This window comes from Aethina tumida, chromosome 3, assembly GCF_024364675.1.
Source record: "Aethina tumida isolate Nest 87 chromosome 3, icAetTumi1.1, whole genome shotgun sequence".
NCBI classification, from domain to species: Eukaryota; Metazoa; Arthropoda; class Insecta; order Coleoptera; family Nitidulidae; genus Aethina; species Aethina tumida.
The window spans coordinates 1,649,975-1,665,195 of NC_065437.1; the positions used below are offsets into that span (position 1 = coordinate 1,649,975).

Here is a 15,221-nt window from a genome sequence, read left to right on the forward strand (position 1 = left end):
TCGTTTGTCTTTAGCTTGAGGGAAAATAAGGAAGAAGGTAAATAATAATAAATTGGTTTTTCTTTTATATCAAATATATTGTACTAAGAATTTTTTATAATTAACAGAAATTCATAACAAACGAAGATAAAAATAGTTAAGTGTAATAACTATAAAACAACACAAAACTAATAATATCATATACATCCAATCCTCACACACGTTCAGACAACAATCATGCACTAACCAGTCAACTTTATTACAGTTCATTTTCCTGCGATTAAAACAGCAACGAGATAAATACAAAATAATGCTCGTTTTAATAGGAAAATTGTACAATTCGTCATATGAGACAATATAAATTATAAACTTAATGCCTCTCACAAATCAACATTATCATCACATATAATTATGTATGTATATTATACTAGAATGTTTGCATGAACAACATGGAACATAATTTAGTTCTTCTCTTCTTTCTTTTCCTGTTGCTGTTGCTGTTGTTCTCCTGACTGTCCACTACTGCTTTCACGTTCGGATGCCATCTATTAAAAAATTAAGAATAAAGTTAATTACACTATAAATAAAAAGAATTTGGGGAAGAACAGACCTTTTTGTATGCCATTTCGAACAATTTAAGTGAAGACTGTTGTAACGTGCTGGTGACCTTGCGAATCTCCTCCGGGTCTACGTCGTCCTTCTTGGCGAGCATCTCCCGCACCTTGGCGATCTCCTCCTTCATCTTGTCGCACTCCTCCTTCGGCAGCTGATCCTTGTACTCCTCCATTTTGGTTTCGGTGTCGTGGACGATGCCCTCCGCCTGATTGACGGCCTCGACGCGGTCCTTCTTCACCTTGTCGGCTTGTGCGTACTGTTCGGCGTTGCGTACCATGTTCTCGATCTCGTCCTTGCTGAGACCGCCGCTGGACTGGATCACGACTGAAACGAGACACATTTGAGCAAACATTCCAACAACGAAACTTGATGGTAATATTACTTTGTTGCTCCTTTCCAGTGCCCTTATCTCTGGCGGACACGTGGACGATACCGTTGGCATCAATATCGAAGGTGACTTCAATTTGGGGGACGCCACGGGGCGCTGGCGGGATGCCGACCAGCGAGAACTGGCCGAGCATCTTGTTGTCGCTGGCCATTTCACGTTCGCCCTGGTGGACCTTGATTTCGACCTGGGTCTGACCGTCGGCCGCCGTGGAGAACACCTGGCTCTTCTTCGTGGGGATGGTCGTGTTCCTGTTGATCAACCTGGTGAAGACGCCGCCCAACGTTTCGATACCGAGGGACAGGGGAGTTACGTCGAGGAGGAGCACGTCCGTCACGTCGCCGGCCAATACTCCACCCTGCACGGCAGCACCTGAAAAACGAGAGGGTAAGATTTAGAATATTGATGAAGACAAAACAATTAATAAATAAAATAAATTATGTAATTATTAGAAAATATATGTCATTTCAACTAGAAGAAAAAGATATATAAGATGTATAAATTAAGTCATTAAGCAAGTCATTTTAACTAGAAGAACAGATATAAAATGTACAAATTAATTGAAAAATAGTTAATAAAATTAAAGAAATACATTATGTAATAATTAAGGAAAATATAAGTCATTTCAACTAGAAGAAGTAAAGATAAATTCATTGCAAATTAGTTAATCAATTAATGAAACATATTATATAATAAGTAAGGAGCATATAAGTTATTTTAACTAGAAGAAGAAAATAATTAATCAATTAATAAATTAATTCAAAAAGAGATTATTAATAAATGTATTATAAGATAATTAAATTATTAATTAATTTGCCTGAAAAATAATGTTAAAATATATTATTATAAAAGAAATATATTATTTAATTTGAAATAAGATAAGATTTAGAATGTACTGAGATTATTCAAGAATATTTATGAAAAATACTATATTTTGATATTTTTTATCTTAATTGTTATGAAATTAACTAAGAAAAATTTAGTCATAATATTAATATTATAATAAACATGTTATTTTAACTAGAATTTTAAGAAGATGAGATTTAAAATGTATAAAAATGATAAGAGTTTAATATTTTTTATACTAAATTACTTAATTAAAGAGTTTATGTAATTAATTAAGACACACAAGGAAGATTTTGAACTTAAAATGGTACAACAGTATAATTTTATAATCTACATTATTAATCAATTGATTAATTAGAATGAAATTGTATATTAAAATGTTTTAAAGGGCTTTAAAATAAGTTTTTAGCTTTAAACCCTCAGATATAGAATTTCAGGAACGTAATAAAGCTGTTTGTGAGGTGATATAGCAAGTCTGCATGAACTAACAGCCCACTTTGGATGCACACAATTTCTCTAGCACCATTTTTTATCAAACCCGACCAAGTTGGATCGAATCTGTGGTTTTCTGATGCAAATACCCTACGCAAATGAGTACTAACCGACAGCCACAGCCTCATCGGGGTTGACGGCCCTGCTAGGTTGCTTGCCGAAGATTTCCTGCACGGTAGATTGCACCTTGGGCATCCTGGTCATACCACCAACCAGCAACACCTCTCCCACATCGGCCTTCTGCGTTTCCGCATCCTTCAGCGCCTTCTGGCACGGTGCGATGGTCCTCTTGATCAGATCACCGACCAGAGCTTCAAACTGGGCACGGCTCAGCTTCAGGTTCATGTGCTTGGGACCAGAGGCGTCCATCGTCAGATAGGGCAGGTTGACGTCGGTCTGCAGGGACGAGGACAGTTCGATCTTGGCCTTTTCGGCCGCCTCCTTCAGTCGCTGCATGGCCATCGGGTCCTTGGTCACGTCGATGCCCTGCTCCTTCTTGAACTCGGACACCAGGTGGTTGACGAGCACGTTGTCGAAGTCCTCGCCGCCGAGGAACGTGTCGCCGTTCGTCGATTTCACCTCGAACACGCCCTTCTGGATTTCGAGGATGGATATGTCGAAGGTACCGCCGCCCAGATCGTACACAGCAATGCTGGAGATTTAAAATGTGGATGAGACTCTCCAATTAGATAACTGTTATGTAAAAAATTGTTGGTGAGGTGAAATAGTAAGTGCCCAGGATTATAAGGCACCCACATTGGATATTCACACAACTATTTAGCACCATTATTTATCAGACAACATAGGGACTGAGGCCTGAGGTTTTATGATGCACACAGTAAATCACTGAATAAACAAACACTTACATTTTATCTTCGGTTTTGTCCATTCCGTAGGCTAAAGCGGCGGCGGTCGGCTCGTTGATGACTCTCAAAACATTCAAGCCAGAAATCTGTCCGGCATCCTTGGTGGCCTGACGTTGTGAGTCGTTAAAGTAAGCTGGCACGGTTACGACAGCATTCTTAACTTTGGTGTTCAAATATGCCTCAGCTGTCTCCTTCATTTTGACCAGCACGAAGGCTCCAATTTGACTGGGGGAGTACATTTTGCCATCAGTACCCTGCACCCAGGCATCTCCGTTAGTGGCCTTGACTATTTTGTAGGAGACATTGTTCATGTCTTTCTTGACCTCAGCATCGTCGAAACGACGCCCAATGAGACGTTTTGTGGCGTAGAATGTGTTGGCGGAGTTGGTGACTGCCTGTCGCTTGGCCGGCATGCCCACTAACCTCTCACCATCTTTGCTGAATGCCACAATGGATGGGGTGGTGCGAGAGCCCTCCGAGTTTTCAATGACTTTCGCTTGTTTGCCTTCCATGACGGCCACACAGGAATTTGTTGTACCCAAATCAATACCGATGACTGCCCCCTTAACGCCTTCCGACCTACAAGTGATAAACTCGTATTATTTGTTCATTTTGGTGGGTCCGGTACTTACTTGAAACGTGCTTGGATGTCATGTTTCGGGTGGTATATTTGCGTGGTGGCCTGAAACGAAGATGTGATGCAATCTTATCAGACTGAACGTTAACCTCACTTATTGTGCCCAAGCACACCACAACATAAAACCATTGTTGCTCGTGCCCAGTTAAAAAATAGACTTTCGTAAATGTTACGTAACCAATACGGAGTACATTCGCGAAGCTACAAATCAAAGAAAAACGACAACGACGAATTGACACAATACTCACGTTGCTCCTTAGATGACTGAAATTTCTTTTGGCTCCGACATCCAGGCCGTATCTCGTGCAGTCGGCGACCTTTCGGCTGAGCACACGGGCAGCGGACAGCATTTTTCCCGAATTTATCGCCTCTTTTCCAAAACAGTTCTGCGAACTTCACGTGTGTGATTGCGAAGAGAGAGACCGGCACACAATTGTTAACGTAGTACGCCACCAGCGGCGCCACGATCGATCGGCCGACCAATTGGACGGTTTCGCGCTGGGGCCGCCAATTTTGAAACGTGTTCTAGAATTTTCCGCCTTAGGCCTTCCAGAAATTCGGGAAATGTGTCGAAGAGTCTTGATTGTGACGCAGCAATGTTTCGGGCAATTTTGAACTTTTGACAGTTCGAAAAAAGTTGAATTACAGAGTGCGACAATCGTGTAGCTTTTTTACCATTTATTTATATATTTTTTTATATTAATCATTTAATTTTTTAAAATACATTCAGTACTCAAATGTTATTTTATATATAATATTCTAAAAATTAAAATTTATTAATCATAGAATATAAAATTAACTAGTTAAAATAAATATTTTATAATAATAGCATAAATTAAATTATATTATTATTTCAATTTTAAATTCTTATAAATAACTATATAAAATTTGATCTATTTTCATATCTAGATGAATGTTTATCTATCAATTTAACAGAAGATAAAAACATAAAATAAAAATTATGTTAAAGCAGTTAAATAACTAGAGTTAACTTTGGTGAGTCCATTTATTATTTATTCAGTGAATTCTATCCATCCCCTGTATAGACCAGGAAAATATTTTCAACCTTGTATTTATCTGTCACTTTGACAGTTGTCAAATGAGTTTGATCATCCCCACAGAACACCCTGTATACACCTGGAAACGTTGTTGTTCTTTGACAGTTGTCAAAGTGACAACTTAATAAAATAAACATGATATCAAAACAGTTAAATAACTAGAGTTAACTTTGGTAAGTCCATTTATTATTTATTCAATGAGTTCCATCCACCCCCTGTATAGACCAAGAAAACATTTTCAACCTTTGACCATCTGATGTCCAGAGCGTATCGAAATAATAACTGGTCATACTGAAGGCCAGCATGTAACGATTTCACAACATCCAACAACAATTTAGTTTTACTTATATCGAACGACTGGCATCAAGTATTTAACCTAAAACTGTTCAGATGGCCGAAAAAATGGGCAACGCTTCGAGTGTTTGGGAACAGACGTACAAGGAAATCGAATGTAAGCACAATTTGGTATTCAGGACCATAGAGGAGGCGATAACGCTGGAGGAACGTGAAAAACCAAACGAGGTAACCAACTGTCACAGTACCAAAACAAATCTAATTGTTTTGACTTAGGCCATAGCGAAATACAAGGAGGGCATCGAATACATCGACCAGGCATTAAACATCCAGGTGACGTGTCCCGAAAACCCCGACGTAACATGGGAGAAGGCCTGTGTCATGATTCAAAAGATCAAAAAGACGAGAGCCGAAGTATCTATGAGAATACACAGCATTCAGTCAGCACCTGGTTTCACACCAAGTGTGGAGGACGCCCCCCCCTCTTACGATGAAGTCATGTCCAACGCCTCAGAAAGTGACCTACCCAGGACCTACCATGAGCTAGCTGAGGCCCTAAATGACCTAAGTGTTGACTCCAACAGCTTGGAAGAGGAGGTCATCTACGTGTGCGAGGGAATACGCATTTACTTCATCAGGGCTAACGGTGAGGTGGAGTCAGTTAGGGACCCACAGACTTTGAAGATCTCCTGGGTTGATGGCAATGAAGTGAATGCTCCTAAGGCCATCCTGCAGGTCGGAGCTTGGGTTTACCCTTTGGTGCCTGGAGTTTCACCTTGTTACAGGACTGACTATGGGGCCTTTGTGTTGCCCAACGTTGAAGAGCCAGGTTACACGCTCTTAATTAAAATTAAGCCACACATTAATACGCATTAATTAATTGTAGGTGGCTCAATTGGACTAATATTGCCTTCAGAGGCTGACTCTGATGTGTATGACATCTTGGAAAACATACTCCATGGAATAATAAGCACAGACACCACAACACTACCTAGGACCACCAAGCCCCAGGAGGCTGACACCAGCACAAAGATATCAAATACAATAGTCAATGGTGGCTGGTTTCTGTCCCAGGCTTTGGTGAAAGGCGCCGAAAAAGCTGGAGAACTCCTCAACTACACAACCCCCAAGCTCATAGACCACATGGATCGAGCCCCTGAGCCCACAGCAGTGCCCAGGAAATTATCCAAGGGGATGCAAATAGCTGAAAACGCCACTTGTAAGGCTGCTGAGGTCACCGGATTTGTGGGTATGTATAAAATTATAATTTGATACCTTGTTTAATGATAAAATGTTGCAGCTGACAAAGTGGGTATAGCCACAATGAAGCTGGGGCAATTTCTGGCACCGCACATACAAAAAGGTGGCACTAAACTTCTGTCCTCTGGCTTAAACATGAGTGAACAGGAGGCTTCCAATAAAATGCAGGGGGTGTTAACAGTGGCTGCTGGAGCAGTTGAGGGCTTCACCACAGTTTACAGGGGCTTAGAAACGTCCGCCTCAATATTGGGGAACAACTTGAAAAACAACACCGTTAAAATCGTTCAACACAAGTCAGTTTACGTTGTCACCGTTAATTTATATAAATTAATAAGACATTATTATGGTTTAGGTATGGAACTGATGCTGGAGAATTCACTGATACGTCTCTAAATACTGTGGGTAATGTCTACAACATAAGCAAAAATGCTAAGATCATAACACCAAAGGGCCTGGCCAAAAAAACTGGTAAAGACATGGGTAGAGCGGTGATTAATTCGTACGCACATCGTCGCCATCCTCACCGAAGTTCATTACCAGGTGATTCATTGCTGTTTACGTTCATACTTAATTAGGCCAATTAAACTTTAACCGCCGCATAAATTATATTTTTTACTGTTTATTTATATTTATTAAATAATATTTGCGTCACACCGGTGGTTGGGACTAAAAACAGACATTAATGTGCATGAAAAAGACCCATTTTAAACATTAACAATCATGTCACTCACACGAAAAAACAAGTAGGTCATTATAAAAACAGATACAGACGTTCTTATTTATAAATTTTATTTTTAGGTCCTTCAAGGATGCAAGGAACTTATCAGAGATTGAGTCCGAGTGAAGAGGACCATGGAGCTAGTAATGGGTTGCTGAAGGCTGATGAGTCGAAGTCAGAATTACATAAGACCGACAAAGAATGAAATATTCATGAATTTTAATTAAATTCGACTATATGATTTGTGTTTAATATATGCGGTTTATTATTATTTGGTACATGTAATCTGTGATAATTATGAAATCTTTATATAAAAATTATAAAATTTTATTTTTTTATTAGTTCCTTAAGTAGAATAGTTATTCCGGTTATTGTTAAGGATTTTTAATTAATAAGTTATTAATTCCAGATACTCCACTCATGATGTCGTTAAAACGGGCTGGTTATGTTTTGTTACATTCCACAGAAGACCTTAAGGATATTGTTAGTTGTAGGAATTTAAATATAAAACAGAACAAAATTAATTGACATTTAATGTGATATTGTTTAACTTATTATATTGTTTAAAAATGTTCTTGGTTGATGTATGTAATTTTATTCTTTTGATAATAAAATTTGTTACAATTTATTTATTTCCACCTATTTTTAAACAAAAAATTAACATTGGAGAGAAAAAAATAATATTTAGGTTTATTAAATTATTAAATATAAAAAAATATTGAAGAATATACTTAAATTGGAATAAATGTAAAGTAATTTACATACTTATTTTTAATAAATATTAGAAGAAAAAATAAACGTCAATTATTAAATATCAAAGCAAATATTGATAAGATAAAATAAAGTGGAAGAATTTAAATAGAAACAATTCATATTTATATTTATTAGTCATTTGGTATTCTTGAAGTTATATCACAGTAAAATAATCTAATTAATACATATATTTTTAATTATTTGTAATAAAATTTGCGAACACTTAATGATAAAATTTGTGAAAACAGTTTTAAAATTATATTTATTGAATAAATTATAGAAAAATAAAACTACAATTAAAAAAGTATTTTTATTGTGCTTTTTTGCAGTAAATATTTCGTCTTTTAAATATGATTTACATTTCTTCTTACAAAGGATGAGTGAAAATATAAAACCATTTCTAGCAGAACATACAAAATAATTTTATAATACATTCTTTAGTTTTTAAAAACATTTAACATTAAAACATAAGTATTAAATTAAGATATGTAAAATATGTTTCTCCATTGTGACTTACTAAATTGTGACACTACTAATTATAAGATAAACATTTAATTTTACGAGACAACAAACAAGTAGCACCGGTTTTGGATATAAATACACCGAATGCTTAAATCAAGTCTCAACTTATACTTCTATACGATTAATTAATTAATTTGATTGCTCCTGTGACAGTTTTTAAAAAAGTTCACCAAATAATAAATAAGTGTGATCTACGTCTACTTAACGTTGTATATTTGTATGAGGTAATATGAATGTAATTAATGAGTTGTCCTAATTAAAATCTCCAAGCTGGTCTTGGTGATGCGGCGCTTTTGGGACGTCTCAGGGAGCCACTTCTGGACAGTCTGGTTTCTTCTTGGATTGTCACCAAGTATCTCTTGGTGTTCTCGTTTGGCGATAACACGAGTACTTCGTTCGAAGTTACAGTGTCGCACAACGATATATGCTTCTTCTATAAGAAAGAAATGACCATTATTGATTGTGAGCCTTTATATTAGTCTGTTGTATATTTTAAAACAAGTTCTGGGACAGAAATTTGTAATCGTTGGCCTTAAAGGGAAGAATTAACTAAATATATTATGGTAAAATACAATATGAACTGCATACTTACTGTTGGCGTGCTCTTGTGATCACAAATCTACTTGATGCGTTGTCTGCCTTTAGTTCCTACGTGCTTGTTTGATCATTTAAAAGGCTCCACTTATAACATAACATAACTTTTCTGTGTTTTAATTGAGTTTACTCCTCTAGAAGCCTCTTTTCAACTGTGCATACTTACGTAACTTGTACTTGTACTTAGGTCTTAGGTGGAACAGGATCAACAAGGTGAAATTAGGTGCTCCTCTACGTATTTCGAATTAATATATTTTGTGTGAATAAAAAAGCTACTACATGGCGTAATTACTACGTTTTTATTGTACAAATACAAATTGTTAATTAATTAAATCATAGGTAATGGTTTAGAACAACAATTCATCGACTTAAATTGAATATGTTTTGATTATGTGTTGTTTCGAGTAATTGTTGCTAAACCTGAACTTAAGAACTAAAAAATTACACATGGTGAAAAAGTACAAGTTCACAAAAATAATCATTTTGCAAATTAACAGCCATTTAAACTAATTATGATAAACTATGGATTTTAAAACCTTAAATTTAACAGTACAAATATTATTTGGTCATAATCTAGGTATCACAACACCAAAAGAACTTGCTTATTACATGTCTTGTTAACACTTATTGAAAATATACATATTAGGTATTTAACTAGAAAAACGAAAACAGACTAAATAACTAAGTTGTTTATGTTGAAATCTTTCGTTTTCCTACATGTCTCTGAAGCAATATAGTGGACACTACATTTTAGTGAAAAATACAGTGTTAATGTTCTAACTTAACTCTCGGTTATACAATTCAAATTTACTGTAAGTGCATGCAAAGTGGACTCATGCTTAGTTTTAGTGATTTGAACTGTCCAGTTTTTGACCACAGTCACTCAAAATTTATATTTTACAAAGAAGTATTATTGTTGTGGTGGTTAGTCATCAAAAACTGGCGTCTTCCAACTGATAGTTTTGTTATTATTTATCAGCGGGACAAACAGATTTAGTACAGCTATAAAATTACACGATAAACTATTGTTTAATGCTGTTGGTTGAGATTCTCATCCGACCTCGGACCTGGGACATCAGGTTGCGATGGTATAGAGTTCTGATAAATAAATTTTGCAATTATAAACTTGCATTTAACAATTAACGAGTTTAAGGCACATTTTAATAAGGTTTCTAAGTGATTTCTTACAACTAGAAACTTGAAATATGCTGTTAATATAAATATACGTCAAAAAATAGGGTTAGGTTAGGTCGTCAAAAACTTATGTTAGGTTATGTCAAAAAATATGGTTATGTTTGAAATATTTAATGATTTTAAGGCACATTTTAATAGCTTCTGACAGGAAATGAACGAATTGTATATAATTTCCGTCAGCTACAAACTACAAATACGCAGTTAGTATAAAAATAGGTTAGGTTAGATAATATATTAATTTGTCAGTCTTTAAACATTTCACTCAGTCAACCGTTAGTAATGAGGGTGGTTAGAAATGTATGATGATTGAAATACCTTCTGATGAAATGATAAGTTAATTCAATAAAATGTATACAGATACTCGGGCCCCTGCAAAATTAATTAAATGAAACATTTCTGAAAGTGTCAGGTGTTTGTTAGGTCGAATTTAACAACCTAAGGAGCAACTTAAGACCAATTGAGTGTCGGATAAATTGTTTCAGTGAATGTTAAACTTGGTCGAGTTTCTGTTAGGTAACTTACCTGCGAACCGGACAAGGACTGGTTATTGCTGACTCCAGTCGAAGCTTTCTGTTTCAGGTATTCCTTGTCGTCGAAGATCTTCTTGTCGCCACCACCTGGCTTGTGTTTCATGTTGTCCAACGAGCCCACTTTGCTCGTCACTTCGGTCAGCTCAATTTTCTTCGTCTCAATCTACGGATTATTGAGGTGAAAGTTTAATTTCAATAAAATTCTACGCCAGGCGAAAAATTCTTCAGTTTCTGTCATATTATTTTTAGGGTACTTGAAACTTTTCACAGAAAATGTGCACTGTAGAAGATGTGCTCACATTAATCAATGTTCACATATATTAGCTACAATTCCAACTTACAATTTGTGCTTTTGTGACAATACACATTTGCAAAACAACTATTAATACATCAATCAAATTGCTACATCAATTTCTTATACTCATTTACAGTGTTTCAAGTGTTTTTGGTGCGATACCTCGAGTTTATTTACTCACTTTTCTTACATCATTTGAAGCTATTTCCTCGGACTAAAAATATTTCATCATTTTACACTTTCAAAGGAGTTAAATTCGAATAATTTATGAGTGTCTTTTAATGAAGTTAACAACAAACGAGAAGTGAAAGTAATTATTGGTTTACCTTTATGTCTCCTCCACCTGGAACGTGTTTCAAGTTGGCCGTAGACCCAACCTTAGGTTTGGCCTTCTCCTTGAAGTCCAACTTGACCGTCTCAATCTTTTTGTCGCCACCTTTGGGCTTGTGAGACGCATTCTCCAACGATCCTATTCTCGACTTGGCGTTCCACTGCAGCTTGGTGCTTTGTATCTGTAATGGGATAAGGAAAACAAATACTATTTACAACATTTGTGAATACAAATGTTTTCCTACCTTCTTCTCGCCGCCCTTGGGCGTGTACTTGTCGTTTTTGGCCTCAATTCTCGGCGTGGCGTTCTTGAAATCTATCTTCTTGGACTCAATTTTGACTTTTCCACCTCCAGGTTTGTGGCTGGCGTTTTCTAACGACCCAATTTTGGATCGAACTACCTTCAAGTTGGGCGAAGGAGCGGATCCCACTTGGATCTTATTCATAGGAACTTCTGGGGAAAACAAAACCTTTGACACCCATTCATTGAACGACTTGAAGGTTCTTACTCTTTTTTTCCGAGCCAGGTGTTGTGGCTGTTGAGTCGGGGCTCAGCAAACTGGCGGGTGATTTGGAACCTCTGGACAACGACCTGCCCTTCGTTGGGGTGGCCGAAGAGGTGCGACTTTTAGGGGCGCTTTTCCTCCCCGTTGTTCTGGACTCACCATTACTTGACACTTCCTGCATTACCCACAACGTACAAACATAATTAATTAGTAATGAGTAAGTGTACTTACATTTCCTTGAGTTGATTCGTCCACTCCACTGTCGTTGTCCCCTTCTGTAACAAAGAAAGCTCCATTACAATCTGTTCTGTGACTTGTTGAGTAATAGCCAGAGTTGGTGTGGAGTTATTAACCTGATTTGGTTGGGGTGGCGACCAAAGGCGTGTCTTTGGGAGCCTCAGCCCTGCTGGCTGGTCTGCTGTCTTGTTTGCTGGTCTGTGGCTTACTAGTAACCCCGTTGGACTCACTCAGGGTCACTTCGTGGTTGTTAGATGTTTTGGAGAACGTTTCATTGTGGCTGTTCTGCGACACGTCCGTTAAAGAGGACGGCGATCTGTTGGAGGTGCTCGTGATGGACAGTTTCTCGTCGTCCTCGTCCTCCGCTATTTTCTTCATCCTGGACTCAGGCCGCGATAGATTTTCAGGTTTTTCCGGTGCGTCCTCCTTTTCCTCGTTCCCGTCGACGCTGGCAATCGACCTGCGTCTCTCCCCATTGTCCTGATGGTCTGAGGAGTTGGACTGGAGGCTGTAGCTGCGGTTCTTCATCGCCGCCAAGTTCGGTCTGGCGGTCTCCTCATTGTGCTTTGGTGACTCGTTCGGGTCCAGCGTTTGACTGCGCTGCAGCTCCGGATTAGGCTGCTCCTCTTCGGACAGCTGCGGACGTTGTCCGAAGCTAGGCACCGATCTTTGCGGGAATATACCTGAGGCGTTAACGTTTTAGTGTGTGACTCCACAAGGAAGCGTTTATGGTTCACCTTGGGGCCTCTGAGGCGGTCTGGGGTACGGAGTCACGGGTCTGAAGTTGGCTCGCGGTTGATTTGGGGGATACCCCTGCTGGAATTGGTTCTGTGGGAACGGGACGGGACCTTGCGGTCTGACGCCGGGGGCTAAGCCTCTCTGTATGAAAGGCGGTTGACCGGGTCTGATTTGCGGACGGTTTTGGACGACGGGCGGACCGTTAGGAAAGCCCGGTCGGATGTTGGGGGGGAAATTGCTTCGGCTATCGATACGGGTCAATGGAGGTCTAATCGGTTGCGACGAAGGGACGGGTGCTCCGTTCTGATGTTGTGGCTGTTGTTGTTGTTGTTGTGGGTGATGTTGAGGCTATTGTTAAAGTAGATTACTTTGTGTTTAAACTAAAATACAATGTGACAAGCACAAATAAAAAATAATGTAACATGATTCGACTCAATCAATTTCTTAGAACCATCAATATTGTTTTCGTTTTAGGATAAGTACAAGTGGAACGATCCATGTTGACAAAAAGCCAGTTATATTCGACTGCGTGCCAGGCTGTTATAGGATCCGAATGGAAAATATGCTCTTCCAATGGAATCCACTTTTCCTTGGTGTCAGGACAACGTCAATAAAACGTAGACACGATAAGTCGCCAAACTAAACGCTCTTTTTCAGCTTTTATCGATGCGCAGTTTCTAGTTTCAATGACATGCAATGATAATGCTTGGCAATTTATGTTATTGTAAAATTATATACAAGTATGAAATGATGACACATTGGGGTTACTCTACTTTAGTCCAAAGTTCAAGAAGAAATTACTGATGTATTTATCCTTTTTAATACTAATTTGTGTTATTAAAAAGTCATATATATATCGTAAATAAGATAGTACATATTATTATAAATAATATTTTCCAGTTAGAAACGTCCAATGATGAACAAAATCAAAATAAACTGTTTTTCCAAAATTTCTCTTGAAGAAAATACAGCCCGACAAATTTAGAGGTTAGGTTAGGTTTGTACTGTAAGAAATTCAAACATAAAAATTGAAATATATGTTTTTTACAAGAAGAAACTTCAGAAAATAAAGTTTTTCAGATATTTTTCATCAATAAATATGTTCTTGTTCAGGTTAAAAACTGTTTGTGTATTTCTTGATTTTAACATTAATTTGTTTTATTACAAAGTCATGTTTATGTTAAATAATTTAATAAATATTTTAGTAATAATATTTTCTAGGTAGAAGAAGTCCAATGATGAAGAAAATCAAAATAAATGATTTTTTTAAATCTTCTTGAGACCAAATTTAGAGGTTAGGTTAGGTTTGTATTGTATGAAATTCAAACATAAAAATTGAACCATCTTCTTTTTCTAAGAAGTAACTTTAAAGGATTAGATTTTCTTCACAATTGGACAAATTTGGCCGCCTACTTTAGAATATTTAAAGTGCTACAACCAATTCTAGAAACTTCAATTTAATTTTAATGCTATTTATTTTCAGTATAAAATACTACAAATATTTTAAAATTAAAATTTATTTCTACAACAATAATTACTGTGCAATATCTAATATAAATGTTAATCAATTGATTTAGTTACAAAGTGATGATCCTAATTATCTTACCACATCCTGATTATCATCCTTTAAAGAAGGGGCTCTATTAAATTCATGTGAAGGTCCATTTAAAACTGTATTAGCTGTTTCTTGCATTGTCTTAAGAATTTAATAATTATTAATTTTATGGTCTGCAATTAATATATCATTTATTACAAACAATTCTATTGTGTACTGTTAAATTTACTGTGCTTTAAGTTTTAGTACATACTAAAATACTTCTATTAAATACTGAGGTTTATAATGTGATATTATTTATGACAACTTCAATTTACTTCAAGTTTGTAGTAATACTAATAAGTGCAGTTGCTTTAATTATTGATTTATGAATACATTTTTACATTAAACATTAATGAACCTAATTAGACTAAGCTACTACTACTAGTAAAATATATTTTTAAGTGTAAATAAACTAATAATAAAAATTAAAAAGTTAATCATGTTTAAACATGTTAAATAGATATGTATATGTATACTGTGAAGTTGCAGGTGTCAGTTACTACTGTTGTAATGGTTCATAACCATGTCAGGCATTTGTATTTTTAGTGGTGGCAAAGTTTGCTCAATATTTTGCACATTGTTTAAGGAAGTATGTTTGTCCGATGTGCCACACGAAAGGGGAATAAATAATCACATGCATTTAACTTCAACATTAATCAACCACGCTTTCTTACATTTTTCTTTTTAATTCTTTACTGTTAGAAGCTGTTATTTAACATTATTTTAATCATAATAAATTAAACTAAAATATTTTTGACCCTAATTAAAGGTTGTC

General features: G+C 36.6%; 3 protein-coding genes across 5 annotated transcripts; 1 reads left to right on the top strand and 2 right to left on the bottom strand.

The window, feature by feature from the left end:
• Positions 1-276: 276 nt before the first annotated feature.
• Positions 277-4,254, bottom strand: LOC109602689 (heat shock 70 kDa protein cognate 5). The gene is made up of 7 exons (XM_020019115.2): positions 4,069-4,254; positions 3,816-3,865; positions 3,184-3,762; positions 2,428-2,969; positions 977-1,351; positions 590-918; positions 277-524 (listed from the first exon to the last, which is right to left on the bottom strand). The coding sequence occupies exons 1-7, from the start codon at positions 4,168-4,170 to the stop codon at positions 441-443; spliced, it is 2,061 nt and encodes a 686-aa protein (XP_019874674.2). The 5' UTR covers positions 4,171-4,254; the 3' UTR covers positions 277-440.
• Positions 4,255-4,959: 705 nt separating this feature from the next.
• On the top strand, positions 4,960-7,778 carry LOC109602682 (protein spartin). Of its 2 annotated transcripts, none has more exons than XM_049964923.1 (7): positions 4,960-5,051; positions 5,102-5,400; positions 5,449-6,001; positions 6,059-6,421; positions 6,473-6,725; positions 6,785-6,900; positions 7,231-7,778. In XM_049964923.1, the coding sequence occupies exons 2-7, from the start codon at positions 5,269-5,271 to the stop codon at positions 7,353-7,355; spliced, it is 1,542 nt and encodes a 513-aa protein (XP_049820880.1). In that variant the 5' UTR covers positions 4,960-5,051; positions 5,102-5,268; the 3' UTR covers positions 7,356-7,778. The 2 variants fall into 2 exon arrangements, with proteins under 2 accessions (XP_049820880.1, XP_049820879.1); XM_049964922.1 differs by having other exon boundaries at positions 4,965-5,051; positions 6,785-6,972.
• A 1,517-nt stretch (positions 7,779-9,295) lies between these two features.
• Positions 9,296-14,576, bottom strand: LOC109602690 (microtubule-associated protein tau). 2 transcript variants are annotated; one of them, XM_020019116.2, is made up of 9 exons: positions 14,456-14,568; positions 12,849-13,197; positions 12,228-12,794; positions 12,106-12,149; positions 11,878-12,049; positions 11,614-11,822; positions 11,365-11,550; positions 10,736-10,906; positions 9,296-10,117 (listed from the first exon to the last, which is right to left on the bottom strand). In XM_020019116.2, exons 1-9 carry the CDS (start codon positions 14,540-14,542, stop codon positions 10,049-10,051), a joined length of 1,854 nt encoding a protein of 617 aa, XP_019874675.2. In that variant the 5' UTR covers positions 14,543-14,568; the 3' UTR covers positions 9,296-10,048. The 2 variants fall into 2 exon arrangements, with proteins under 2 accessions (XP_019874675.2, XP_049821000.1); XM_049965043.1 differs by lacking the exon at positions 9,296-10,117 and adding an exon at positions 10,124-10,582 and having other exon boundaries at positions 14,456-14,576.
• Positions 14,577-15,221: the final 645 nt, after the last annotated feature.

What these genes read in the sequence shown, in the direction of transcription:
- LOC109602689 (XM_020019115.2), bottom strand. Translation starts at nt 4,170, where the DNA reads ATGCTGTCCGCTGCCCGTGTGCTCAGCCGAAAGGTCGCCGACTGCACG. An exon ending in TCAGTCATCTAAGGAGCAAC is followed by an intron (nt 3,866 to 4,068) that starts GTGAGTATTGTG and finishes TCTTCGTTTCAG; the next exon opens with GCCACCACGCAAATATACCA. An exon ending in CACTGGAAAGGAGCAACAAA is followed by an intron (nt 919 to 976) that starts GTAATATTACCA and finishes GTCTCGTTTCAG; the next exon opens with TCGTGATCCAGTCCAGCGGC.
- LOC109602682 (XM_049964922.1), top strand. Translation starts at nt 5,269, where the DNA reads ATGGCCGAAAAAATGGGCAACGCTTCGAGTGTTTGGGAACAGACGTAC. An exon ending in AACGTGAAAAACCAAACGAG is followed by an intron (nt 5,401 to 5,448) that starts GTAACCAACTGT and finishes GTTTTGACTTAG; the next exon opens with GCCATAGCGAAATACAAGGA. An exon ending in GTTAAAATCGTTCAACACAA is followed by an intron (nt 6,726 to 6,784) that starts GTCAGTTTACGT and finishes ATTATGGTTTAG; the next exon opens with GTATGGAACTGATGCTGGAG.
- LOC109602690 (XM_020019116.2), bottom strand. Translation starts at nt 14,542, where the DNA reads ATGCAAGAAACAGCTAATACAGTTTTAAATGGACCTTCACATGAATTT. An exon ending in AGGATGATAATCAGGATGTG is followed by an intron (nt 13,198 to 14,455) that starts GTAAGATAATTA and finishes CTTTAACAATAG; the next exon opens with CCTCAACATCACCCACAACA. An exon ending in ACCGCCTCAGAGGCCCCAAG is followed by an intron (nt 12,795 to 12,848) that starts GTGAACCATAAA and finishes TTAACGCCTCAG; the next exon opens with GTATATTCCCGCAAAGATCG.